Genomic DNA, 27,979 nt, shown 5'->3' with positions numbered 1-27,979 from the left:
CGGGGAGGGGTGGGGCCGGGCCGGCCGCAGCCTGTCAGTGAGCGGGGTGCCGCTGAGGAGGCCTGAGGGGCTGCCGGGCCGCAGCGGTAGGTGCGGGCGGGGGACGCGGAGCGGGGCCGGGATCCCGGGGGCCCGGGAGCGGTTGGAGCTACGCACCGTTGGGGCCGGGAACCGTTAGGGCGCGTCGGCGCCGGTAAAGGCCTGAGGGACCCTGCCGGCTCCGCTTCCGCAGCCGCCTCGGGGTGTGAGGGAGCCCGGCTCCGGCGGGAGGGGAGGGCCCCAGGAGTACCGGGGAGCTTTGAGCGGTACCTCTCGGCTAACGGGCCGGGCTGCCGCCGCTCCCCCCACCCTGCACCCCCGTCCCGCTTCCCCGCAGGGTGCCCGGCGCTGCCCGTGCGGTGTCGGTTAAAGCTGGGCGCTCCGTTCCCGCTGGGAAGCTCCTCTCCTCCGCACCCCCGCGCTCGCCGGTGCCGCCCCGCTCCCGCAGCAGCCGCCGGAGAGCAGTGGTGAAGCCGCGGAGCTTGGCCTGTGCGAGGGGTCGCTGGCCAGAGGCATCCCTGGCCCTGGAGAGGGCAGAGGGAGACGAATGGGAACATACAGCTGAAAAAGAGCCAGAGTTCGGTTCAACTCTGTCCCTCGCCTCTCGCATCCAGCCGTAGCGCTCATCTTTGATGCGACTCTTTTTTTTTCTTTTGCTGGCAAAAGGTTAAAATGCTTCTTTGCTGATTAATAAGTTGCTGCTGTGGTTGATCTCAGATGCTTCCTGTCTGCTTTAATCGGTTACATTAGAAACATGTGTTCGGTGCTTTGCACATGTAAGAAGCAGCAATCTGAAAGTAGCATCCATAAACAACCTCTAAATTTCTTTTGCATCTGGCTTTCTGAACCCTTTTATGAGTAATAACTCACGCCTTCTTTGCTGTGACATTAGCGATAAGAATAATCGAATCGGGCTTTGAAATATGTCTCTGCAGTGTGCTGCTTTATTGCATTTTAACTGAGTTAAAATCTGTTATTGGCACAGCCACTAGATTCCTTCGGAATGAGTCATTTGCTATTAACTATTAAATTTTAACTGCTATAAGGGAGTGAATATCTTTGTGTAGCATGCTGTGAAGGAGGAGTGTAACAAACAAACATATAACAACCGAAAACCTAAAAGATTTGTGGGACCTGGTGCAACATGGCTGGAGTTAATGAACTTTGTCTGTCCTGAATCTTATTTCAGTGTTAAATGTGAGAAGGTTGAGCTGAGCTTTTGTTGTAACAGTGATGCGATGCCTAATTATTACTCTGGCTGCTAAACAGAAGGAGGCAAATGTGACCATGCTGTCTCTTTAACTTGCTTTCTGTGACTTTTGAAGTTTGCTGGCAAGTGTCAGTCAAATCTGTCAGGGGAGACAGAGGCATAGAGGTCTGGAAGACAGAAAAATCTCTAATTTCCCAGGAGAGCAGCTGGCTTAGAGTAAAAGAGACCTGGGTTAGGAAAAGGTCTGGAGATGCTGAGGAAGGGAGAGTAAGAGGACGCATGGAGGGACCAGAAGGAGGCCTATGAGGGCTAGACATGTGGGGCTTTAATCTGTAGGAATCTGGGTTTTGCTGGTCACAGTTTAGTGACATCAGGGCCCTGGGGCCTGAATAATATTGACCTTGTCTTGCCTAAAAGGCCGTTCTCTCCTGCAATTAAAACGGGAGTTTATCTCATGGGACGTTGCTCAGGCTGGACAGTTCAAACTACTCTGGTCAGTTCACATTTCTACTTTACAGTATAAAATCATTGTCATTGAATTTGCAGGACCAATCATAAATTAAGATTACATAGAAATGCTTCTGTCTGTACTAAATTTAACTAAACCTTTGGGTTTGACTAGCATTTCAGCCTTACTGCTTTCTTGTAGCCTTTCGTGGCATTTTATAAATGTAAATTTCAAGATGCGAAGCAATGTGTAGTAATAACTGGTGAAAACTCGGTCCTGCCTGCTTGGGCAGAATTGTTTTTAATATGTGTTTGTGGTTATTGCTGGAAGTTGTCCGTTTAGGTGCTTTATTATATCCTCTTGTTATAATTTAGGAAGTAGCTTCACTCCACAAGTGGGCCTTAAAAGTCAGGATGTCCTGAAAGCCTGTGTGGGAGCAGCTGAGCCAGACCGGAAAGCAAAACCTTGCCGGATTGAAGTTTGTTCTGATGCTTTCTGTTTGCAAAGCAGTTTGGAAAAATTAGCCCCTTCTTTGAATGAATGGGGTTGCGGTGATGTTTATAAACGCTGAGCAAATGGTGCTATTCATATCTTTGTTCAACAACATGAAAAGAATTGTTGAGCAGTGAGTTGTACTTGAGGAAATGAAGATAGGTGTGTTTAGATACTTTTAGAAAGTCTGATGATGGTTAAAGCCAGGCAAATATTTTCCTCCAGACTTTGTAACCAAACTATTGGAATATACTAATGTCTGGCAACTAAAAAGACAGTTGAAGCTCATTATCCTGGTGTTTACAGTAAGCAGTACAAACGGCTGAAACGGGATTTTGAAGTATTTACTATCAAACCACTTTAAAGAAAGCGTTTACATACTTATTATCATTTATAACATAACTTACTCGGAAACATCAGGCTGATAGTGAAATCCTTCAAACGGGCAGTTCCGGGGTGGTTTAGGTAGCAGGTTTACCTTTACCTGGTGATGTTCAGGTAAAGCTGCGTGCAGCGGTACTGGTGGTCCACGAGAGACCCCGAGGAACCAGACAAAGCTGTACAGGAGCCCCTCGTCCAGACACATGGGTAACACTGGTCAAAGAAGAGGAGGTGAAGGATGTGAGCATCCTGGAATAGCAACTGGTGATCTGACTCACCGGTATTTTAATCAGTCAGGCATTCTATTTATTTTTACTTTGGAACTCTTAGATATGCAAGGAAAGTCTTTTTTTTCTCTTAATTTAAAGTGGCATTAAGTGTTTTTTTAATGTAGGGGGGTGTGTTGAGTGCTACAACTTTTTTTTTTTTTTTTTTAAGTCCCTTCTGACACAAATTGAAACTTCTCCCTTGCTGACAGCACTGAGCTTGTTTAAATAACCACCCCGGGCCCATGCTACAATAATATGCCTTAAACTGACACGGCCGAAAACGGAACCGTCTGAATTTCGGTTCCATCTGAAACATGGGCAGGCGAGGGAGATTGTCGATAGCATCCAGCAGAGAAGGACTCCAGTGGGGAGGCAGGGACAGAGGGAAGTGGTGCCTGGGGTTTGAAAGGGTTGTATGTGTGTATCTACTCCTTGGGCCCCAAACCAAATCATTAGTGTGATTCGTTTTTTATAACAAGTGTAATCTTTTTTTTTTTTCCTTTCTTTGGTGAAACGTGGGTTTTTATAAAGTTTGATGCCTTTGTATGATGATTTTCTAGCTAATACTCTGGATAAGGTCTTTTGGCTGCAGACTTGGCCCTTTCTCGAATACCTACCGACAGTTGTTAGGACTGGAAGGTCCCCGAAAGGTGCATGTTCTTCTTCTCAGTTGTCATTCCCTGCTCTGGTGATGCATAAATTCCTGGCTCTTCCCAGCTGTTGCTGTGTTGTAGTGGTCAGCAAGGCAACATCGCTAAAATGCTAGTTGTGTTGTTTTAATAAACCAGTAGCAGCTGCACAAGAGAAGGCTAGCCTAAGTTAATGCACTGTTCATAAAACCCTTCTCAATAAGGAAGTGGGAAACCTCACTGAGACAACATGATTTTTTTCTTTTTTTTTTTTTTTTCTTCAAACTAAATGTCAATGTGAAACTGCTGCTGAGAATTTGCACTCAGATTAGGAGAGGAAATCTGCATACTTTGAAGCTGACTTATGAAGCCTTATGTATATTTTAAAGCTCTTTCCCAAGTCTTTTTTAACTAAATCTATGAGCTGTTCCACAAACTGTTAACTGAAATTCTCCAAAAAGCCATTGGCAAAGGAGATCTGACCCAGGCAGACCAAGCAGGACCCCGTATTATGGTGTGCTGCAGAGTGTTTTAGTGCTGGAGAGGTATTTGCGTTCCTTTTTTCCAGCTATGAGTCTCTCTTTCTGTATACGCAGTAACTTCATGAAACACAGAAATGTTCTTTTAAGGTCCCTGCTACAAATAGCTTCCTGTTGAGATGGAAGAGCTGAAGAGGACGAACAGGGACTTGTTTAGAGAAGGGAGGAGGTTTTAGAGGAGCAGAAAGCGCGTGGTATCTCTTATATTAATAATGCTTGAGTGTCTCCTGAATTCAGACTCCCTACAAGTCTCGGCTGAACCTATTCAGTATATTAGTTTCGCACAGAAGCACAGTCGTTATTTGAGGGAGGAGTTGCCACTGCCGGCGGACCAGTGCCTCCACCGCACAACTGGTACCGTGTTTGGCTTTCATTCTGTAAAAACGCACTTTCTTTTTTTACAGCAGTGAGAACTAACATTAGTTAACCAGAGGCGAGTGTAAAACCCTAGTGAAGATAAGGAGCAAGTAGTCTTTAATGCTGCTAGCAAAAGCCCATTGTGGGTTAGGGGTGTAATGTGCACTTTTATCTGCTGCATCGTTAACCCGACTTCCCCTTTCTTCCTTGAAAACAATGAGCCCATACACACGTCTGCAGAGGGAAGAAAGTCAGGGATATTGAAATCAAGAATTACAGTTGAGTCTAAGTGACTTGGGTGAGGGAGAGGTGGTTTTGAAAACTGGAGAAGCAGTTTGGGCTACGAAACAACCACCGTCCGGCTCAACAACGTGAAGCTCCTCGTGTTGCACGTATGTAACTTGTGTCTGTACAGGAAGCTGTGCTCATCCCAGAGCAGTGGCAAGTAAATCGGCAGCTGAAAGCGCAGCTCCAGCGTGTCTCATGTGGGTAAATCCCGTTCTTAGTGGTCTTGCCGTGGAACCTCAGGGACCCATTTACTGCTCCCAAGGCTCCCTTTTATCCAGAGCTTCCCTGGGAAGGGCTGCACATGGGACCTGGGCCGAGAGACCGAGCACCTACGTCCAAATTAACAGTGCTTATGAATGCTTTGGGTCTCTCTGGATCGCCATCCCCTCCAGATCTGAATACGTAGCTTCAAGAGAAGTTATGCTTCAAAAATTATTTAAAAGTTCTGATTTTTTTTTTATTTTTTTTAAATCACAGCTCTTGCCAGCTGCGCTTTTGTTGTTCGTACCATAAAAATAGTTGGGTTTTTGATTCTTATAAGGACCTGAAAATTGTTCGGCAACAGTTAAACTGGGCTGGGCTTGCAGCTTCTGTGCCTACACAGCCTTGTAGACCTGAGTCACACATTAAACCGTCTGAGCGCTGGCGGCTGCTGTGTTTGAGGACGTTGCTTACAATAACTACCTCTTTTTTATTTATTTTTTTTTTTTTAGTCGGCAAGTGAGGTATGTGCTTTGTTGACTTTAATCTCAGTAATGTTTCCTTGTTATTCTCTTCCATTTCAGAGGGCAACAAGGACTTGCAATTTTGCTTCTCCCCTCCCTCTGTTGTCCTTTAACTAAGCTGAGGAGTGACTGGTAGAATTGGGTATTTTTTGGCGATGGGGATGGGTTCGGGCTGCAGACCTTGAAGGTCCTTGAAGGTGAGGGGAGGGCAAGGAGAGACAGAGTTAATGCAAATCAGGAGAGAGTGAGTATAAAAATAGCTCTGAACTTGTCAGTTTGGTCACTGGTGGCTTGGGTTAGTCATCTGGCAAGCTCTCTTTCTGCTGCTCCAAGGGATTATTTTACAGCACTGAGATTTGACATAATTTCTGTAGAGGAGAGGGAGCGGGACGGGCGTAATGAGTGGGATACTGTCATCAGCACTTCTTTTGCACAGCAGCTGTTCTCTGTTTAGCCACTGAATGTGGTCATTGTTGACTTTCCTTGTATACCTGCCAGGTTGTTAGGTGACTCATTTACACATCACACCAAGGTTCATGCACTTGGCTCCCAAACGGCTCCCTTTCCCTTTCCTTGGTGGTCCTTTTAGGCACCGAACACCCACTTGTTTTCATTTTCCCAACTGATTTCTGTGTTGCCAGGAGCCTGTTAGAGTAAATGTCCTGTTGTCCCAGGGAGGTGTTCCAGGCGGGGGGAAAAAAGGAAAGGAAAAAAGGAAAAGAAAATCCCTGGTGCAGATTTAAACTGATGAGCCTCAAAGATGTGCTCCTGTAATAGTTCTGAGATCTTGTTTTTGCTGGCCACTGTTCAAATGTCCCTCCTCCTCGTCTTACACTGGGTTTGTGGTACTTAACACCTGTACGTGTTTGCTAAGGTTTCTGAATTTTCATGGGTCGTTTAATGATGGAAATGTTCATTTTAAGATTTTGCACTTGAGCTGTGAGAGGACTGGCATGAGGATGTGACCTCTACAGTTAAGGGCCAGTAGACCATATTCCAGTTTAAAACATAGAAAACAACAATGTTTTAACTGTTCTGGAATCCAGAGTGAGAGGATCAGGGGCTAAACCAAAGCTGTATTTCCTGGGGGCTTGCGCTCAGTGTGGTTGTAGGAACTCCTAACTCTTCGTGTTCCTAACTTCCACCCCACAATATACCCCTGTCCCGTCCCGCGGTGCCTTGCTTCCATGCTTCTTCATGCTTCTCCCTTTCCACCCCTGGCTCCCTTCCACCTCCCTCCGCGCTGCCAATTGGCCAAGATTTGGCATGTGCTGGGACTTGTTGGGAGCTACATTTACGCTAACTGGTCAGCCAGCAGCCGTGCTGATTGACTCGCCAGCTGCTGCCAAGCCGAGGGGATCGTCTTTTCCAGCACCGTCACTGTCCTCTCGCCACCACCAACTTGCATTAATCCCATACGCCGTAAGAGCTCTGCTTTTGCCGGGCTTGACCAAGTATTTCAAAAGTTATCGGTGATTAAGGGCATGGAAGGAGTTATGTATGGGCAGGCTGATTGCCTAGCCTTGTTTTATTGGAAGGAAAAATGAGAAATGGATTTGAGGGCGACTGAGTACAAGGAAGAAAGTAATTAGCAGGATTTTATGGCCATTTTGTGGTGTGAGAGCACAATGTAATTTCTCCTAGCTGCACTCTAGGAGAAAATCTTTCATGTCTTCTCTTTTTTTTCTTTTTTTTTTTTTTTGGGTGAATATTCTTCCTGTTTAGCGATATGAGAGTTCCCTCTTCTTTATGGTTTCACTGTTTGTGTTTAAGCTAAGGGAATATAACAAGAAATAAATTTCCCTTTGAAACCTGTGTGGTCTCCTATTTTTAGTACTGAGAATAACATTGATTATTCAGATCTTCAGTACAAGAACAGTACAATTATTCAGAAATTCAGGTACGAGTCAGGGATGGAGAGCTGGCATTCTTGGGTTCTTTTTCAGCTCCATGCTCAGAGGTTGGGTAGGACCTTGGTTTGGTTTAAGTGATTTAGTAATCCGATAACCTTCAGCAGCCTCCTGTTTCTCAGGAACTTGAAGAGGCCTGTGAAGTTAAGTATTTTAACAAGTGTTTTGCTTTGGTTTCTTGTCCTTACTCAGTGACTCTCTGAAATGGCAGTGATGGGAATTACGTGCCAAGGAGCTCCTGATGCAGCCGTCAAGCACAAGAAGGAGCACACAGCTACGAAGGGGCTGAACGAGACAGTGAGTGAAAAGCAGAGCAGTGTTTGCAAAGTAGAAGATTCAAAGAAGGTCATCTTTGACAGTCAGTGGAAAATCCTGAATGATGTAATCACCAAAGGAACAGCAAAAGAAGAAACAGAAGGAGGCTGTGCATCAATTTCTATTATTGCCCAAGCAGAATGTAAGTAGCAGGGCGGTCTGCTCTTCATTGAGAAAAAGGAATGTGCAGGGCGGTATGAGATTTCACTCACTTTGCGCTCCTGGAGAGCTGAGCTGAAATCTATTTGTAATCCCAAGTGGGGTGGAGTTGGTGACACATCCCAGTCTCTATTTAGGAAGCTCATGAAATCTCCTAATAATGTGGCAGCATCCACTGAATAAAGCATAAATAACAGAACAGCATGTGGCCGTTGCACCTAGCTGCTTTGAGAATCAACCTGTGTCCTGCTGGGTCATCTGTTCTTGGCTGACTTCTGAAAGGTGTTTTAAAAGAGGGGTCGAAAAGAGAAGAAAAACGAAGCTATCAAGTGGGAAAGAGCTAAGGGCTCAGGAGATTGCAGTGCTGGGAAGCTATCTCCTGGTGGGGGAAGGGAGAAGATAGTGTGGATGATGTGGCACGACCGTGGGGTGACCTGTCTGGATCACTGTTTGGTTTAGCAAGTTGGTAGAGTTGTTTCTTAGTCCAGTTGTTACCAGGAGGGACTTTGCCTGATCTTGAAGACATGTGATGATCCTGTTTTCTTTCACGCAGGTGAAAACAGTCAGGAGTTCAGCCCCACTTTGTCAGAGAGATCCTTTATTGCTCACAGTAAGCGTTACAGGTGAGAGACTCCTTAACATGAATACCCACCTTCACTGTTGTGTGTGCTGACTTGTTCCAAATCACCCTGTGTGCTTACAGTGTTTTTTCTGAAAGCTACTGTTTGGATTAGCTTTTCTGTCTGAGGCTCAGGAAGAGTGCGTCTTTTCCCCAAACATCTTCCTCTTTTTGTCTTACGAGAAAATATAAGTTTAAGCACAAACTACTCAAAACACTTTGTCTTATTTTCAGTGCCTGCTGATTGTCTTCTACCTCTGTTTCTGGGTTGTCGAATTTGCTTTGGAATGACTGAGCCGTTTTTTGAGGTTGGTGGGCTTGAAGTAGAAGCATCCAAGGGGACATTTTCAGTCTCTTTGAACTGTCCTGATGCTTTTGAAACCTTGTTACACCATCCTCTTTGAAAAGTTGTGGGAAAGGTAGCTAGCAGTAGTCTTGAGAAAAAGGAACTGCTTTGTTTCTGGGGAGGTTAAACAGCAGGGGATGCGAGAAGAACCTTTGCTTAATGACCGCATCAGCAACAGAAATAGAGTTGTGAAGAGAAGCTGACAGTGGTAAAGGGCAAGTAGTGGTTGCGATAGAAAAAATGGAAGCCTGTGTCTTGTTTTTCTGAAGTCAGCTGGGAGCAAGCCACTTTTTCTTCATGAAGAATATGTGCCCGATTGGGGCACACACTGGAGCTTTATCAAGCAGCTCCAGCACTGGCTGAAGTGGGTAACTGGGATACAGAACTCAGTGCTGCCTCTCTGCTGGCAGCTTTCGGACACTGGTGAGGTGTATGGCTTGACATCGCCCACTGACTTGATGACGTCCCATGAACCAACTGAAGAAATGGAGAATGAACCATTTCTTAGAGGGTTTATGTGACATGGATGCCAGCTATATGGAATAGAATCATAGAATGTGTTGGGTTGGAAGGGACCTCTAAAGGCCATCTAGTCCAATCCCCTGCAGTGAGCAGGGACATCTTCAACTAGATCAGGTCGCTCAGAGCCACATCCAGCCTGACCTTGAATGTCTCCAGGGATGGGGCCTCCACCCCCTCTCTGGGCAACCTGGGCCAGTGTCTCACCACCCTCAGTGGAAAGAACTTCTTCCTAATGGCTGATCTAACCCTGCCCTGCTCTAGTTTAAACCATTGCCCTTCGGCCTATCGCTACATGCCCTTGCAAACAGTCCCTCCCCAGCTCTCCTGTAGGCCCCCTTCAGCTACTGGAAGGTTGCTATAAGGTGTCCCCAGAGCCTTCTCTTCTCCAGGCTGAACCCCCTCAACTCTCTCAGCCTGTCCTCACAGCAGAGGGGCTCCAGCTCTCTGACCATCTTCGTGGCCTCCTCTGGCCCCACTTCAACAGGTCCATGTCCTTATTGTGCTGAGGGCTCCAGAGCTGGACACAGCACTCCAGGTGGGGTCTCACCAGAGCAGAGTAGAGGGGCAGAATCACCTTTCTGGATCTGCTGGCCACAGTGCTTTTGATGGAGCCCAGGATGCGGTTGACCTTCTGGGCTGCAAGTGCACATTGTTGGCTCATGTCCAGCTTTTCATCCACGAGTACCCCCAAGTCCTTTTCCGCAGGGCTGCTCTCATCACATCATCCCCCGGCCTGTATAGGTAAGGAGGGTTGTCCCGACCCAAGCATAGGACCTTGCACTTGGCCTTGTTGAACTTCAACAGGTTCGGGTTCAAGGCAAGGCAGTAATGCCATCGCCTAGAACTCTACTTGTTGGGTCTTTTAGCACTCAGTGGTGCGCTGAAACAGCAGGAAAAGACGCAGAGAGCAATGCTGGCTGGGAACTGCATCACTGACCAGTAAGGGCAGATGATATACTGCATGGAGCAACAGAACAATTATGGTTCTTCATTTGAAGATCAAATATCCTGTTTTCTCTTACAACTTGATTTAAAAAAAAATTCTTAACCACTCTGGTTGGTATTAACTGCAGGCAGGTGTTCCTCTTGAGAGTGTATCTCTTTGTACAGCCCCCCAGTAGGTGAGCTGGCCAGTGCTGGTTTGTCTGTGTACGCGTTCCGAGAAATCACGTTGTAGTATTGAGCTTTACACGCCAGAACGTTTTGGCTTTTTGAAGCTATTTTATTTTAGTGCACTTAGTCATCCCTTTTCTTTGGCGCCAAGCCTTTTTTTTTTTTTTTTTCTTTCCAATAGAGCAGATGTTTATATTATGAGTATTTTTATTAATTTTAACAATTTTTGAAAATAGGTTGCATTTATACATAATCTTTGTGTTCACTATAAATCATAGACTTAAACTGTCTCGGAGCAACCTGGAGACGTTCAGTGCTTTTCCCTCTACTTTGCTGTCTAGTCTGGCTGTTCTTTGCAGAATTTGCAAATACTGGGAGAGTTAACGCCTTGCTTCCACCACACCCTCCCTGTATTTCTTTCTTACGATGCCAAATATACTATTGTTCCTTGATATTGAAGTTACAAATGCAAAAGCTACAAATACAAAATTAGAAGGCAAGAAGTTATGTTATCGTTCTCTATTCTTTAAATCTCAGAAGGCAGAATTGCTAGTTCTTGTTCTCGTGTTGTGGGTCGGAATTGTTAACTGGAAGCGTGCTTTCGCCGTCAGATCTAAGAGACTTCATGCATTTTGGTTTCCAATAGCCGGTCAGACAGTCTCGATCAAATCCCGAACAATGTGGCCCACGCAACGGAGGGGAAGATGGCACCTACCTGCTGGAGAGGGAGGCATCGTGGGAAGACGAAAAAGAAACGTCACAAGAAAAGATCCAAGCTGAAAATGCAAACAGTGGCCGCCGGTAGGCGAAGTCCCAGAACTCCAGAACAAGAGAGCTGCACCCCAATTCCCGTCCAGGTGAGAATCCTTAAGCCTTCCTTTCGTACTGTTGGAACCTCTGCAAACTCCTCCTAATTTTGGATGGCTATTTTGAGGTTTCTGCTGAGCTGTTTTGTTTTGTTTTATTTTCTAGGAGGATGAATCACACACAAATAGTCTGTACAGAAACAGTTTTTGGGTTTCAGAATTTAACAAGGACTTGGTCTATGATCCGCTGCCATTTGAGAAACCTGAGAAAGGTCTGTCCACGGGCAAACTCCATTCACCGAGGAGCCCATACAAAACAGAACTGCACAAGTTGATAAGCCCTATTCAGTGCCTTAATCACGTGTGGAAACGACACTATCAGAGGGACAGTGTTCCACAGCCTGAAACTCTCCATCCTTTTCCCTACAACATAATCCCCCCCCATTTCCCACATCTGGACAGTCCTCTCCATGCCATGAAACGTAATGCTCTGGAGACGTACTTCCATGGTGATCTCAACTATCAAGACAGTGAGCATCGCTTATCTGGCCTAAATTTAGAATATAGTTTCCCCAAATGCGTCAACCAGTCCATGAAAACCAGTTCGGATAAAATTTCTGTGGAAGAATACTTGGTCGACGCCCTGAAGGGGAGCGTGAGTCTCGGTGAACCACAGAATTTAGCCAGCTTAGCCAAGACGTGGAGAGGAGGTGGTCTGGACCCGAAGGAACAATTTCACGAAGCGGATGAAAATGAAGGCGTGCTACTTAATGAGGTGATCTTCTGACCCTACGCACTAGTGTCGTGGAAGGCAGTGTTTCTCTTGGGCTTCAGAAGAGAGAGAATCTGCGTCCACGCAATGATAATAACTTGCCTTCTGTAACGAGACTGCGTTTTCTGAATGGTTCTTGATACGGTTGAAGACTGCCAGTTAAAGAGGCAGTTTTGGTTTGTGGAGGATGTAAAGCCGTGTCTTAGCTTGGTGGCTCTAATTTGTTTGCTCATTCACAAAATATGCGTGCTTGTTTCGGAGAAGTGTTTCTGTGCTTAGTCAGTCTTCAAATACCGTTTCTCTCTTTGGCTGTGAAAGAACCCAGTCCATTCAGGTGAACAGCCTGCAATATTTTATTGGCTGTAGATGACCTGGGCTGTGACACAGACAGAAACCAGGGACGTGGAGATCGTGAAGGTGCAAAAAGCGTGTCTGCTGCCTCTGGTAGGAACCCAGCAACTCGCCCGTTGTGCCTTGCCAAACGTAGGGCTTGGGCATAGCAAATGCATGTAAATCTTAGAGGCGTGATTCATTTCTTCTGAATTCAGCTCTCTCTTGCTACCTTAAACTCCTCTTGGAGGACTCTTCTCTGGAATCAGTGTGACAGCGTCAGTATTGCCGGTGGAGTTCAGGGTGTCACTCACCCGCCTGAATATGTTTACTCTGAGATCTAAGGCAAATCTCAGTTTGCTGACTATAAAAAAAGGTTTATCTCGCACATAAATGCCTACATTTAGTTACGTGAATCTTGCGTTATTTGTAGGATTTAGCTTTGTAGTTATGCCCCCCATAAGAAGGGAATAGTTTGGAGCTCTGAAGCTATCCAAATACTGGTAGCCTTTCTTTATAACACTCATTTACACCAAACAGAGCCCACAGAAACCAAGTAGGTCTTCCCGCATCGCTTCATCTCAAGCCCATGACAGAAGTAATTTGGCACAGGGACTTTTAGAGAGGTGCGGTGGTATCTATCCTTGCGCTTTTTCTGAAAATGTGGATCTCTGTCTGTAGAGCTCAACGCTTAAGTGTTTCTTTCCTTGCTTCATCTTGTTTTCTGATTTTTAATTTCCAGAAACTAAAGCCAGTGGATTATGAGTACCGAGAAGAGGTTCATTGGACCAAGTGTCACGGTTCTTTGGGCATTGGCTCTTTTGGAGAAGTATACAAAATAGAGGACAAACAGACAGGATTCCAGTGTGCTGCCAAAAAGGTAATTATGTGTGAGAAAAGGGGGGTTTTCCTGACACAAGGAGGCGTACAGAGGAAAAGTCTTCCCTTTCCAGCTACATGGAGTGTAGGTACCATGTTGTACAGTTACAGTGAAATGCTGCTCTGGTTACATCTCAGGCAAAACTTCAAGGTGATGGCACCGAGAGAAGAAGCAGGCGGAGACCCTGTCTGTGCTTAGCAGCCAGAAATAGGTTCATTTGGCCTTCAAAGCGTGCCACGAGGCGTCTTGGGTTTTGTGCTGAGACAGGCCAAGAGAGCAGAGATTTCAGAAAGATTGTAAGTGTGTTCCTAGAGACTGCGGGGGAGAACCGGCTGCCTGAGCTGTCTTCTTATCTAACTGTTCTCATCTTCAAACACGTCTAGTGTAAATGGTGACACGGCAGGTGTTTTCTCTGTTGAAAAGGGAATAAAGTAGGAAAAAAATAAGGCAGTTGGTAGGCACTTAAAATGGAGAGAGCTTTTTTTCTGCTCAATGAGCGCTACATGCAATACTGGCACGTTGTAATGAGGTGGTTCTCTTACAGAAGCAACAAAGGATGTGTATTTTTCCAGAAGTTGGCATAATAATATCTTGTACGTCAAGATATGCCATTGCCGTACGATGTGTGAAGCGTGTGGAACATAACTTGAATCAGGATATTGATTTGTAGGCAGCCCTGGGGGGGTGCTCCGAGGGGAAGGGAGAGCGGTGATGCAAGTAGATGATGAGAATGTAAACTAGTTTATTGGAACTTAACACTTGAATATGCAAAAAGAATCGGAGATCGCATTTTTCAATATAAAAGAGTTTGCTTTTTCTTGTTTACATTGGTCTCAACTCGACGTATTGCCTCGTGGAAAGATGTAAGTGGCAAGACTGAGGCAGCTTGTCCAGTCTTTTAACCATTGCATTTGTCAGTTGTATAGAAACAAAAGTATTTAAAGCACGTAGAAAACTATTTCCTATTTTGCATCCTTACATTTAAGATGCAGAACTTTGTGGCAACGTGACTGACTTGTTTTCTGGCAGTATGTAACTACTTAAATTTATTATCTGTTTTGCAAATACACAGTTTTAGGAGAAATAGCTGCTACTAGTGTATATTTTCAGGAAGGAGAAGTGGAGCGCTGAAAAGACAGACATGAGAGTAGGAGAAGCTGAAGTCTTTCAAAAAGTCAATTACTTCCCCCCCCCCCCCCTTAATTGCTGGAGGATTTCAAAGGATAATTCTGTAGATTAGAAATACGTCTCGCACCAAACTCTTAAACCAGGGAGTTCTAACGTGCAAGTTGAACACTTAGGATTTATTTCGTTTTACATTGGTAACTGTCTGGAATTACTGCTGTCTGCCGGTGCTAGAAGGGGACTGCCTGCCCTTCCTTCACCATACTTGGTGTTGTAAGCACCTGCTCGCCCAATTCTTGAGATTAAAGAAAATTTAGCTATGGCTGGATTGCTGACAGTGAAGAAACATGATACATCCTTTTCCCACCAGAATCTTAATGACTCATGTTTTCCTTCTGGTCTTTAGCAAATTCTTGTTTTATTTTGTTTGGCCGAGCTCAGCGAATAGAATTTTTCTTTAACCGTTTTTCTGTGCAGGCCGAGTACCATCTAAAAAGGTGGTGTGTCAGTCACTGCTTGTGGCCGTATTTCATATTCCCTCCTGTTTTGGGAGAGTTCCATTTTTGCCAAGTCCTGCGCCATCCTTAGATATTTTATTTTCCTCTTTCATGAAAGCGGAATGCTGGAGTTGTCAGTATTATCTTTTTAACTGAGACACAAATTACTTTCCTCCTGAAGATTACCGGTACTCAGCCGTAAGCCGGAGGTGTTGCAACCTGGCATCTTTTTTTGACAAATGTTAACGTTACTCAGCCACCGAGGGCTTAGGGACTCTCGTTGTCCTTGTTCAGAATCGTTCTGAGCTTTTCCACTTATTGCTGTACCCACTGATTTCTCTTAATGAAGGTTATCCTTGTGCCTCCGCTGTTAAACGCTGCGGGACGCTCTGAGCCCAGCGTCAGGGAGGGACGATTCTGTGGGGATTCGTCACAAAAATTTGTTCAGTGCTTCTTCTTTGTTTCTCTAGGTACAAGTTGAACACTTCCGTGCAGAGGAGTTAACGACGTGTGCTGCAATAACAAGTCCTAAAGTTGTCCCCTTGTACGGAGCTGTGAAGGAAGGACCTTGGGTGACCATCTTCATGAAGCTGATGGAGGGTGAGAAGGGAACAACCACAATGGAAGCACCACTGTAACTGTTGAATGCAGTGGACATTGAGCTCCTCTTCCTCCTGCCCTAGTTACAAATCTGTTAATTCTTTGGTGTATCCAGAGTGTTCCTAGCGTTAATTCCTGAGCGGGTCGGGATAGGTATGTGTAACCCCTGCTGGTGTGTAGCAATGGTCTTTCTTGGGGGGAATCGTTTCCAGTCCTGCCTCACACCAGTTCAGGATGTGTATCTCTTCAGCAGCAGCTACAAATTCTCACTAAAACACATACCTGGTGCTGGTTTTTGCTTTCATGTTCATTTGCACGGCACCATGTACTGGAAAAAGGGACACTGTATAAGCAAACCTAGGTGCTTCTGTTGCCTGATAGTCTTTTTCCAGCCAGGACTGTGGAAGTCACAGCCTGTGAAGAATTGGCTGGTGATAAGTAGCACCTAGAAATATCTGATGTGATCACAGAGTAGTTGCTTTTGATACAAAGCAACACCGCTAAACTGACACTAAGCAAAAGACTTCATGAAAGAGGCCAGTTTCTCTGGGCAGAACTCTGAATAAACAAAAGGAACAGACCTACATGTGGAAGATAAGGGCTGTCGGACCTGGCAGTTCTCATTTCTTCATCAGAAATGACGAGGAACGCTGATGATGCTGGGAAGACTTTAAAGATAAGCTAACATGGACTTTCTGGATTCTTTTTTAGGTGGCTCACTAGGTCAGCTAATTAAACAGAGTGGCTGCCTGCCAGAGGACCGAGCCCTCAGTTATTTGGGCCAGGCATTAGAGGGCTTGGAGTATCTTCATGCTCAAAACATTCTCCATGGAGATGTAAAAGGTGGGATAGTACTTAAGGTACCTTATTCTTCCCTTTTTCTTGCAAGAGGCAAACTGCTTGGAGATTAAGTTACCGAGTGGCAGAAGGTTATTTAGTAGATTTTCAGCTCTACATTTGCGATTAGAGCTTAACTTGGTTCTAAACAGCTGGGCGTATTATAGAATGGTTTCGTTGGAAGGGACCTTAAAGATCATCTCATCCCGCCCCCCTGCCCTGGGCAGGGACACCTCCCACCAGCCCAGGTTGCTCCAAGCCCCGTCCAACCTGGCCTTGAACCCCTCCAGGGATGGGGCAGCCACAGCTTCTCTGGGCAACCTGGGCCAGTGCAAGTATCATATTTGTCACCTCTTTCTTTCTGTCATCTGGTGGGTCTGGCAGGCTGCTTGCCCAGGCTGCCTCACCACTGGGGTAGAGCAATCTCCAGGACAGATAATTGGGAACTTATAAATAGAGATAATTATAGCTGTGTACTTGCTTAAGGCAGTGACACACCATAGGAGTAATAGACCTTGGTTTGGGCTCAAAAAACTGTTGTTCTGTGGGCTTTTGGCTTTTTTCCATCTCAGTGACAAAGGAGACTGACTAATTAAAAACTTCTCGTTGCCAGCGGAAAATGTGCTCTTGTCTGATGATGGAAGCAGGGCTCTTCTGTGTGACTTCGGTCACTCTGCTCACCTTCATCCGGATGGCCTGGGAAAGTGCTTGGTCACAGGTAAGGATTTCCTGCTGCGATTCTGAAGAATTGCCCTACTGACTCATTCTTTCTTTTTGAACATTTACATATGGCTAATTTGCAAGCAACTGTAATTTCCAGACTTAACGTTGCTCATAGTGTCACATTTATTGATATTACTGTGATGTATCCCACTGACAGCTAAAATGAACTTACGGTTGGAAGGTGGTCCTTAGCTCCCAGTCTAGAAGGCCGATGTATTTTTTGTAAGATTATGTCAGCATACTACATTCAGTGTTTTGTCCCTGCAAGACACCACACCGAAACTTAAAAATCTAACTCTGACTTGTCACGTAACCTCACTAAACAGCTGGGGAAGAATCCTGACCTCCACCAAAGCAAAATTCCTCGCCGACTTTTGGGCAGTTAAACTTTACAGTGCTTCTTAGTGCAGCTGTTGAAAGAGAAGGGTATGTTTTCTAATGCCGAGCTCACCGATAGAGTGTCATGTTTTGCCTCCCAAACTTGCTTGGGAGGGGAATTTAATACCTATTTTGTGTATAAGGGATGAGACTGATATGGAGATGTAGCCTTTGAGCAGCTTATAAGAGCACACAGTGCTGCTTTTTGGGTTAAGGTGACCTGTTTCTCACTTTAACTGAAAAGACCAGGAGGCTGCCATAGGCTTCCCAGCAGCTGCACTGGAACAATTCTCTACTTTACACGCGGTGAGTTTTCGTTTGAATGGTTTCAGGGAACTATGTGCCTGGCACAGAGACTCATATGGCTCCGGAGGTGGTCATGGGAAAGCGTTGTGACTCCAAAGTGGATGTCTGGAGCAGTTGCTGTATGATGCTGCACATGCTGAACGGGTGCCACCCTTGGACGCAGTATTACAATCACCCACTCTGTCTGAAGGTGAGTGGCCCAACATTTCCCCGGTAAAAGGTACGTAAGCCTGTAAAAATCTCGTTATACTCAGCTAGAGAGCAGTCGTTTCAGGAAGGCTGGCTGAGAGCCAGCTGGGCATCTTAAGACGATGCCAACCTTGCTTCATTTCTTACGCCTCTGAGACTGCCGTGTATTACACATACGGGGGCTGTTTCTTTCCTATCCCGCTCCTGACTTGGGTGTGACTTTTTAGCCATTCAACTGTAATAAAATTACTGCTCATGTCTCTCATTTAATGCTGTAATTTCAGTTGGGAACGCTCTCGGGGTGGGAAGGACTTTTCTGAAATCAAACGAAGCCTCTCTGGTCTAACCTCTTTCGCTTCCTGTTTGTTACACAGATAGCTAAAGAGCCACCTCCTCTGAGGGAAATTCCGCCTTCCTGCAACCCTCTCACTGCTGAGATTATTAAAATGGGTCTGGAGAAAGAGCCGGTTCAGAGAGCATCTGCGTCTGAACTGAAAACTAAGACCAGTGTGGCACTTGAAGAAGGTAGAAACGTCCTGTATCTAAAGTTTCTTACCCGCCCTGGTAAAGCGGCCAGTTGCTAGTTGTGTCAGAGTGGTCCCGTGGGAAATACCAGTATGTTTTACTGTTCAGTATATGCTTTGCACAGGCCTCAGCATTGATGTATATTTTGGGGTTGATAGCTTTTGCCCGCAGCCGGGTGTTTCTCACCCAAATAAATTAAAATTTCCTGTGTGCTGTCACATGCTCTTTCTCCTTTCTCTGCTCGAAGCAGCCGATGTTGTGCTTTATGTGGGTTTATTAAGGTGTGTGCTGCGGCTGGGCTGGCGCTCAGCTGAAGTATCAACTGCAGCGAGCGAGCTGGAGCCTGGCAGGCAGCAAAACTGAAAGCAGAGGTTTGTTGCATCCTGAGCTATAACTCATACTTGTGGTCCAGCCTGGCCTCTAAGCCGATCCCTAACTTATTTCAGCTTAATCCTGCTGAAAAGTTCTGTAATACGGCAAGAATTCGTAGAGGGGATCTGGTTTCGCCTTTTGAAGAAGCTGGGCATTTTACAGCGAGACACAGTTCAGAAACTCTTATTGTGAAGGAGAACTTTTACCTGTGTGTTGTTTTTGTTTTGTTTTTTTTTTTTTATTTGATAATGTTTTATGCTTTTTGGTTTTGCAGTGGGAGGTGTGACAAGCCCCTGGAAAGGCGAATACAGAGAGCCGAGACATTTGTCTTTGAACAAAGAAAACAATCCACAGACGTCCCTGTCCCCCACAGTGAGCCCAGTTTCTGAGACTGGTCCTGACCCAAAATTGGCAGTCAAAGTTTCTGGTGCGAGCCCGGTCCCGCCACCACCACCATCTCTGGAGCAAACGGAGGAGGTGGAGGGAACCCCTTGGAACGCGTGCAAGGAGTTATCGGAGACCTGGGATCCTCCGCCTCTCTCCTCGACTCCTCTCCCCCTGAAGAGCTGCAGCCACGTGGAGAGAGCAACAACCATTTCGGAACAAGAGCTTCAACAGCTGGAAATAGGTAAACGATGTGCTATGGAGGGAATTCAGCTTTTCGCTTAGGAGCGTGATAAAAATACAGCTGCTTTCTTTTGGCTTCTTGACAGTTATTGCTGGGTTTTGAGCTTGGATGTCATTTTGTTCATAGTTCCTCTCTCGTTACACGAATTGCTCAGCCTTCCTTGAAATTACCAAAACTAGTAGTTCTTAACCAATTAAATATGCCGCAAAGGTAGCAGTTAGGATTTTGTCCCACTCTCTGAAGAGTGGAGCAAACTTCTGTGAGAGGCGCGGGAACCTCTCAAAAAAACCAGCCGGTTTCACACATGTGCTTACGTGCACTGTGTAAACAGTGTCTGCAGTTCCAACTTCATCTGAAAGTTGAGGTTTTCAAACATAATTCTTCTAATAAAGGGATAAGCCTATTGGGTGGGAGATGTCAAACGAAGCAGCATAGTTAAAAACAGTCTACGGCTGTTTGATTCTGGGCATCGGAAACGCTGTAGCCACCAGCCAACGAATTTGATTACCAGCAGCGATCCAGAGTTTGAAAACCAGCAGTAAGTTCAGCGTGGGAATCAGTGGAGTAACAGGGCAGTTCCATTGCTCCAGTATAACTCAGCCTTTCACTTTTTTATCCCATATTTTCTAATCTTTGTAAAATCATTGAAAACTTCAAGCTAGGAAAAAAGTCCCTTGAAACGTAACTGTTGTCACAGAACAGAGGAATGGCATTTTAGGGGTTGCTGAGGGCCAGCTTTCTTCTCAGGTGGCTTTGGATCTTCAGCAGCCTTGTCAGGTCTGGATCTCATCAGTGCGTGTTACGGCAAGAGTCGAGTACATAAGTTTGACCTTTCCCTGGGTGTGATGTGGATGCATCTAGAAGGAAGACTGATAGGTGACATAATGGGCAAGAACGGGGAAATTCTGGGTGCTGGTTCCGTCTCTGGCATTTTGCACGTCATTGCACAATCCATCTGTCCTTTCTGGCTCAGTTTCCCTATTCTCACAGTGGTAGCAGTAGCCCCTACTTAGCAGAGGAATTGTGTGTCATGTGTTTTGCAGACGCCAGTATCCGTGTTTGTTAGATAATGCCGAAGCAGCTTTGGGTATTAATTGCAATAACTGTGATTAGAGCAGGGAGGTGTGAAAGGAATCACTGGAAATGTTTTCCTTCTCTTTCCTTTTGCTCGCAGAACTGTTTTTGAACAGCCTCTCACAGCCTTACTCGCTGGAAGAGCAAGAACAAATGCTTTCCTGTCTCAGCATCGACAGCCCATTTGTGTCAGATGCCAGTGAGAAGGTGAGTCCAACTGGATGCTAACCCTCTTGTTGTGGGGGGGGTGGCAGAGTAACCCCCGCTGGGAGACTGGAAGCCGTGACTGATCAACATCTGGAGTTTCTCATGTTTGTTGCTGGTTTTTGACACCCAATTTGCTGGAGAGTACCTTGGGAAGAAGTCTTTGTTCTTGGACAGTGGGGTGTTTAGGACTGGAGTTGTTCTTTAGCTTAGAGTGCAGCGTGGGTCCCTTTCCCCCAGCTGCTCCGCTGTGCTGTGCGCTCACAGTGAGCAGCAAGTGTAGGGATCTGGAAAACATCAGCAGCTTTGACCCTCTCTGTGCAGAAGAAAGGAACTGAAGAGGCAGTGATGAGCGTAGGAGCTGGACCAAGTCGGACAAACAGCTGTGCAGCGCAGGGTCTTCTTCCCGGCAATGGCCACTAAAGGCATGTTTAGGGAAAGACCGGAAGAACAGAGACCCTAATCTTGGATATTCATTCCCAGCCTATGGTTCTGTTCTCCATGAACTTCTTTTAAACCATTCATACTAATGACTTACATGGTCTAAGTTACTTAAATAAGAAATTTAATGAATTTTGTTTGCTCTGTCTCTGGTGTTCGTAGGGCAGGGAATACCAGTGAGAAACACTGAATAAGCCTTGTTGAACCAGGGAAGGACGCAAGCCCTTCAATCATTGTTTTCAAAAACTGAGTCCAAAATTGTGTAGCCTGCCATCTGCAGGAGTCATTTCTAACTGTGGTCATCTTTGTTTCCTATTTCTGTTCCTCTTCTCAGCCTTCTAATGCTTTTCGAGGAGGATTGAGCAGAGTTCTGTACAGCTGTTAACACAGCGTGGGGTGCAGCATGGGATGTAACTCTGCTTTTGGGGTTTTTTTCCCCTAATATCTAACCCTAATGTTTAATTTGACTTTTGAATGGTACTTACCACTATGCTGATGTTGTCAGATTGACCTTCTATGACTCTAAGATAGTATAGACTTTTCCAAGCAGTACAGCAATGTAGGGTCCGTAGTTGTTTATGTACAGTTAACAGTTTTTCCTGGGCATTGTCACTTACTGGCATTAGAATTTTATCTGGCGCTTTATTCTCCTGTCACTCAGTACAAGAAAACCCTTCTTTTTCCTCGTCTGGCTCTTCAGCTGATTATTGATTTGACCACTGAGAATAACTTATTATGTCTGCAAACATTGCTATTCATCCTCTTTTTCTAGATGGCAGGTAAATGTTGAATAACTCAAGGTTCTGCCTAGATCCCTGTGGATTTCTGCTTTTTTCTTCCTGAGGTTATTTTAATGTTTATGTTATGTAAGATCACTTTCTTTAGGAACCTTTGACAAACTTGTGCTTACTTCTGCAGAACTCCATGAAGGCTTCTCATAGCTTGCGGGACACTATGAGCTCCGGGATTCATTCCTGGAACAGCCAGGCAGATGGGCAGAGCTTCAGTTGGAACAACCTGCTGAACCGCAGTCGGCACACAGACACTCCCAGCTACTTCAATGGTGCGTCTGAAATTCTAAAGTTTGAATAAATGGTCGGGTCGAACTTTTTTTTCAGTATCTAGAGGGTCTGGGATGTGGAGTCTTTGAGCTCCTCTTCTCCTTTAGTTGAGCACAGACCTTCCTAAAAGGACGTGGGTTGTCGAGAGGCCAAGTCTGCCCCAGTCGTAGCTGGGCAGAAGGCACTCACGCCTGGGTAGTCTAGTAAAAGCCAGAGAAGTTCTTGAATGCACAGACTCTGGCTCAGCTCTGTAATGCCTTGCCTCGTGCAGCTACCATGTGCGAGGATATATGCTTTATAACCATAAACGTCTACAAAGTAATTTTGAGGGCACGTTGTGCAAATCAGTACATCTCTTCAGCTGCTTTCTTGCTAAATCCAGCTCTGCTCTGTGAGTCATCGTTGTCCTCAGCAAGACTCCACGCTCAGCGAAAGACCTACATAAATTAAACGCTTAAAGACAAAAACAAGTTCTTCTGATGTATGTGCTTTGCTACTCAATCTTTCTGTGTTGGACCGTGAAGTCATTATGCCTACAGCAGAAGTTAATGACTTCTCCTGCACATTTCAGGAGTGAAAATCCAGATCCAGTTGCTAAGCGGAGAAAATCTACACATCAGGGATTTCCACAGGACGAAGGTGGGAGACATTGCCACTGGGATAAGCAGCCAGGTGAGACGCAGAGCTGGGAGTTAAGTACAGCCTTTTGTCTGAGAAGTGATTTCTCCCACAATGCAGCCTCATAATGCCTTAAAACCAGGGACCCAGAAGTCCGTTCAAGGATCCTCATGACACATTTAGTAACATAACTTCGGTGCTGCTGTTAGGAGTGTGATACCAGAAGATGTTTTCTGAATCATAAGCCGTTGCTAACGGTCGTGGGGACTGTAGGGATCTCCATCTTAGAAAGTACCTGTGCTGCAGCTTAAAAATCCTTCTCCTTGACTATAAAGATAAATCCTTTCCCCTCTCCCTAAAGAACAATAACTGTATGACTTTTTCGTCAAGAGCAGTAATATCAGCCAAGGGAAATGGCCTGTCTTTGGCTGTGAAGCTTCTGACTTGTTAGGTTGGAGGAGATGTTGGCAGACTCCAGTGAACCTCACTGTGGGCCTCTTTGGCAGTCCCTGAAAGAAACTCCTGAGTGTTTGTGGGACTGTGACTCATCTGAGTGTAAAATGTGGCGATCATCTCTAAACAAAGAGGTTGCGGAAGTCCAGAAAATGTTTTAGTGGTGTTGGCTCTCTTTGGTGTGCTTTGTTCTCTTGGCCATCACAAGGCCCAATATCGCTAGCCTGCAGAGGAATTCACAGTGCCCAGACACAGGCAGTCCAGGAACCACCAGCAATGGTCAAAAACCTGGGCGAGGCAATTCGACAGCAGCATGAATGCTACCTAGTCTGGTTTCTGAGATACTTTCCTACGAGAGAAGGTTAGGATGCTCCTGTTGGAGCGGGTCCAGAGGAGGCCGTGAAGATGGTCAGGGGGCTGGAGCCCCTCTGCTGTGAGGACAGGCTGAGAGAGCTGGGGGGGTTCAGCCTGGGGAAGAGAAGGCTCTGGGGAGACCTTAGAGCAGCTTTCCGGCATCTGAATGGTGCCTACAAGAAAAAGGTGGGGAGGGACTTTTTACAAGGGCATGGAGTGATAGGACGAGGGGGAATGGCTTCAAACTGGAAAAGGGGAGATTGAGATGAGATCTGAGGAAGAAATTGTTTGCTGTGAGGGTGGTGAGCCCCTGGCCCAGGTTGCCCAGAGAAGCTGTGGCTGCCCCATCCCTGGAGGGGTTCAAGGCCAGGTTGGACGGGGCTTGGAGCAACCTGGGCTGGTGGGAGGTGTCCCTGCCCAGGGCAGGGGGTGGCACTGGGTGGCCTTTAAGGTCCCTTCCCGCCCAACCTATTCTACGCTAAGCAGAAGCCTCTCTCCAGGAGCTTTTCTTGGGTTGGGAAGCTATTTGCTGCGTTCGATAGAGGGATATTATGTTCTGAAAGAGAGTTGAAGCGCCACTCAGATCTGTTCGTTCTGCTTCACAGATCCCAGTCCCCGCTTTCAGCCTGGTTACTAAAGAAGGCCAACCAGTTCACTACGACATGGAGGTCCCCGACTCTGGCATTGAGCTGCAGTGCACCCTTGCCCCCGACTGCAGCGTCAGCTGGACGTGGCGAGTCAAACACGGTCAACTGGAGAACAGGCCATGAAGCCGTTCCTGTTTTGGAGGTTTTTACCTTGTTGAAAGAAGGAATTGCAAAAGCTTCTGACCACCCCTGCCATGGAGCACCAAGTGCAGTTGCTGGTGTTTTGTGCTGAAGTAGGATAGCGGTTCAGCAGGTCACTGCTCTCAGGCCTCACTTCTGTTGTCTGTTCTGATCCAGTTCCAAGACATGTCCTGAGCTTAGATGTTCCCCAGAACAGTGGGAATTACTTGCTTTGGGTGTGAATGTTAGGTTGAGCTTGAGAATGGTGGGTGGAAATTCCTGCTTTTCAGAGGAATGCGATTGTGCTTTTCAGGAGAACAGGGGGATTGGATGAGAACTCCCGTTGCTCAGCCTCTGAGGTGAAGCTGGTAGTTGCTGGGCTTGCCCGAAGGAGGAGGTTGAGTATCTTCAGTACAGCTGTGGTTGTTTGTGCCAAGGGGAGCTGGCTAACTTCCTTCTAGCTGGAGGAAAAACAACGTTTCTGTAGGCTTTGGGTAACATCATCTCTACCTCAAGCCTTTTGCATGGGGAAAATCGACAGCGGTAACTAGCTGGGTTCTTGGTTTCACCTCCCACCCTTCCCCGCAGACGCTTCCTTCTTGAATCGGAAAAGAACATTGTTCCCAGAAAGAGCTTTGCTTGCAGCTCTCATCTTCAGGTCTCCTCCCCGACTTAGGGGCTGGTGCTCTCTCTCCGTTGTCTGGCAGGTAGGGCAGGAGGAGGGGATATGGTGTTCCTTGGTGGGCAGGGTGGAAGGGTTGTATTTCTCCATCCTTATTTCCACCGCTGACTCGGGACTTCACGTGAACCGTCCCGTCCAGGCAGTTTCCCCTTGGAGGGGGAAGGGATGGCGGCTCAGTCAGCTCGGACAAAGTTTGAATTTTGCCGCAGCCTTTATAAAAGCAATCCGTCCAGCCGCTCGGCCCCTCCGCTGGAGATCAGTGCCCCAGTTCTGCGCCGTGTGTTAGCTCAGCCCGTCTTCACCAGCACTCACGGACTGGCACGAGGCTTCGTACTGCTCCCCTTACGTCAAAATGCGCTAAAGGAGTGGGATGGGCAGCTGGGCCCAGGGTGCCTTAAGCTTTGAAGTTGTTTGGGTTTTTTTTTTACTGATTTGTGAGTTGTTTGGAATATACTGAAACTCTGTGGGTCAAATTCAGATGGGCAGGTGTTGATAGCCCTTTTACAACCCAGAAAAAAAAAAAAAAAAACAACACAGAGGGAGGTGTAAACTACAAGGCTCCTTGCTCAGGACTTGGCTCAAAGTCCTTGGACACCTGGAAGTCACGGTCACTGTGGCTCTTCCAGAGTGCTGTTAATGTCGGTGACCTCTGCGCAGGGGCTATCAACATTCAGGCTGAATAAAGAAACAACTCCCAAAAAACAAGGTGGGCCCTGCCGGATCCCTGCTGGTCCTGGGGGACGCAGTGGGGCAAGGAATATTTGCATTTTTCTCAAGCGAAGTTCACTTAGAAAATAGCTGGGAAAAGTTATGTTCTGGGCCTCCCTTTCTGAGGACCGGTGCTCCTTAAGGATCCCTCTGATCCTCTTTCCCTTTGGTCTCCCAGAATATCGGCTGGTTTTGATACGCTGGGCAGTGACATCCCTCATCAGAAAACCAAAGTTGTGATGTAATAAAGAAGTGTAACTCTTGAAGAAAAATTAAAGCTGTCACCACTATGGGTATAGTTTTTATAGCACTTTTTGTTCTAAAGCACTTAAAAACGTTGTCCGAAATAGGCACGTAATTGTATCTGAAACAACCACATTAAGAGTCTTTTTAGTAAACAATTAGCACATTACGCACATCTCTTCCAGGAAGGAGTGGGGGGAATGGGTAGGTTGGCTCAATTTTTTTTGTTGTTTTTTTCAGATGCCATAAACGACTAAGAATTGTAGGCTCTGGAGCAGGAGGGGGGATCAAAATGCCTTCCCGGGAGCTCCCAAGCGCATACTCATTGCCCCAGCCAGTCTCCCCACTCCTGGCGCCCTTCCTGGGCTCCCTCTGAGAGGGGGGGAGGAGAAAAACCTGTTGGTTGTTTCTAAGAAGAGTCTGTTGGTGACGTGTCGGTGTGACACGTCGCTGTCGGTGATGCGTCAATACGAAAGCAGGGTCTGTTCCCGTCCCAAAGGCCGCGTCTCGTGGCTTTCGCTGTTGTCTGCGAAGTGCTTCGACGTACGGGTGCAGGGTTCCGAAGGTCGGCGGGAGACTCGAGTTCTGCCGAGCAGCGGGGCAGGATGCGGCAGCCCTCTGTTTGCAGGACTGCTGAGCTTTCCACCTCAGCTATAGCATTAACCTTAATCTCGGGCCACCTACACGAGTGGGTGGAAGGCAGTAAACCCTTGCGAAGCCGGAATGTCTTTGTTGGGTAGATGGAGGTGTCCGTGTTCTCCTGTACTCTCACACCAGCATTAGCCAGCATCTCCATCCTCTTTGGGTTGTCCAAAACCTTCGGTCTTGTTTTGCTGCCACCTCAAGTGAAGAGGTGAGGCTGCAGCTTTCCACCTAACAAGCCTTTTACGTGACAGCCGGCCAGACGCGCGGGCTGTGGCGTCAGCCGTCCCTGCCGGACGGGCAAGACGCTTGGGTCAATACCACAAACCACTGGTGCTTTCTTACTCTCCTGAAACGTGGTTCTGCTCTCAGGAGCATCTCCAGGGTTGTCACGGTTTTGTTACCTGCCAGCTTGGGATCTCCTCGACTCTCTCCTGCTGCCGGGACACTTTCTCCTTAATTTGGCTGGTCATTTTTTTGCTACGACAGGCATAAAAAGTTCAGCTTCCAGATGAAAGCTGGCTGTGCAATACTGATAGAAGTGGAAATCAGAAAAGCTTTTCCTTGTCCACGTTAAAATTGGGCTGAAACGGTGTATAATAACGTAACTAATCTTTAGGACAGAACCCCAGTCCCGGGTAGGGAGGACAAATACCGGTAGGAGTGATAAACGCAGGTGGCTCTTGTCGCGTGGCTCCTTCCGAAAGTCTGGAAAAAATCACTGTTGGCAAAGCAATGTGAAGCTGATAATCTCTTTGGGATGGGCAGTACGGGCGTGGGTGAAGGCGGCGGAATGACTAGCTTGTATTGAACGAATGACACTTTATAAAACTGTGATTTCTTGACATGAACGTTTTTTGACCTGCATTTTCACAGGGAAAAGAAAAAAATAAAGTTGGGAAAATGAAAAAAAAACCAAAAAAGATTCTTCATTCTTATTGCTAGTGGTTTGATGTGTTATTCCAGAGAACAAGACAAGGGTGGGTAAATAGAGCATTTTATTTATTTTTTTTTTTTTCTTTCCCAAAAAGAGGAGCCTGGTTTGATTAAACTCTGCCGTATTTTACTCTAGTTCTGGGAGGGAGGCAGGGAGAAGTCATTTCTGGGCATGAATCCGGGATTTGCTAAACACACTGGCATCTCTCTCTGTTTCCCAGCGCCTCGTCCCTTTTCCTCCTCCCGTCCCATCCCGGGCACGGGGATTTGCCCTGCTGGGAACTGCTGAATCTCCCCCTCCATGTGCAAAAGTAGGTCCGGGCTCCAGAGGCGGTAGGTTGGGCAGGGAGAGCTCCGGAGCTTCGCCCCCCGCCTTCCCCCAAGTGCTGCTGCCGGCGCGGGAGCCCTTTGTCTCCACCGAGGTGGTGCCTTCCAGTTAAATCGTGGCAGCGGACTGGAGGCAGTGC

General features: G+C 46.5%; 1 protein-coding gene across 2 annotated transcripts; it reads left to right on the top strand.

Moving 5' to 3' along the window:
- The first annotated feature begins 3 nt into the window (after positions 1-3).
- MAP3K14 (mitogen-activated protein kinase kinase kinase 14) lies at positions 4-27,485 on the top strand. Of its 2 annotated transcripts, none has more exons than XM_054224478.1 (16): positions 4-86; positions 7,480-7,744; positions 8,315-8,384; positions 11,008-11,218; positions 11,334-11,942; positions 13,012-13,149; positions 15,242-15,371; positions 16,083-16,214; positions 16,822-16,926; positions 17,642-17,805; positions 18,179-18,329; positions 18,976-19,329; positions 20,504-20,610; positions 21,967-22,111; positions 22,681-22,781; positions 24,140-27,485. In XM_054224478.1, the coding sequence occupies exons 2-16, from the start codon at positions 7,492-7,494 to the stop codon at positions 24,302-24,304; spliced, it is 2,835 nt and encodes a 944-aa protein (XP_054080453.1). In that variant the 5' UTR covers positions 4-86; positions 7,480-7,491; the 3' UTR covers positions 24,305-27,485. The 2 variants fall into 2 exon arrangements, with proteins under 2 accessions (XP_054080453.1, XP_054080454.1); XM_054224479.1 differs by having other exon boundaries at positions 41-90.
- The last annotated feature ends 494 nt before the right edge of the window (positions 27,486-27,979 follow it).

The sequence above is a fragment of the Rissa tridactyla genome, chromosome 19 (genome assembly GCF_028500815.1).
Source record: "Rissa tridactyla isolate bRisTri1 chromosome 19, bRisTri1.patW.cur.20221130, whole genome shotgun sequence".
Classification (NCBI taxonomy): domain Eukaryota; kingdom Metazoa; phylum Chordata; class Aves; order Charadriiformes; family Laridae; genus Rissa; species Rissa tridactyla.
This window is presented reverse-complemented; position numbering and strand designations above follow the sequence as displayed.

Excerpts from the sequence above, each read along its gene's own strand:
- MAP3K14 (XM_054224478.1), top strand. The coding sequence starts at position 7,492 with ATGGCAGTGATGGGAATTACGTGCCAAGGAGCTCCTGATGCAGCCGTC. Across the intron at positions 13,150-15,241 it reads TCCAGTGTGCTGCCAAAAAG|GTACAAGTTGAACACTTCCG; the intron begins GTAATTATGTGT and ends TTGTTTCTCTAG. Across the intron at positions 18,330-18,975 it reads CAGTGTGGCACTTGAAGAAG|TGGGAGGTGTGACAAGCCCC; the intron begins GTAGAAACGTCC and ends TTGGTTTTGCAG.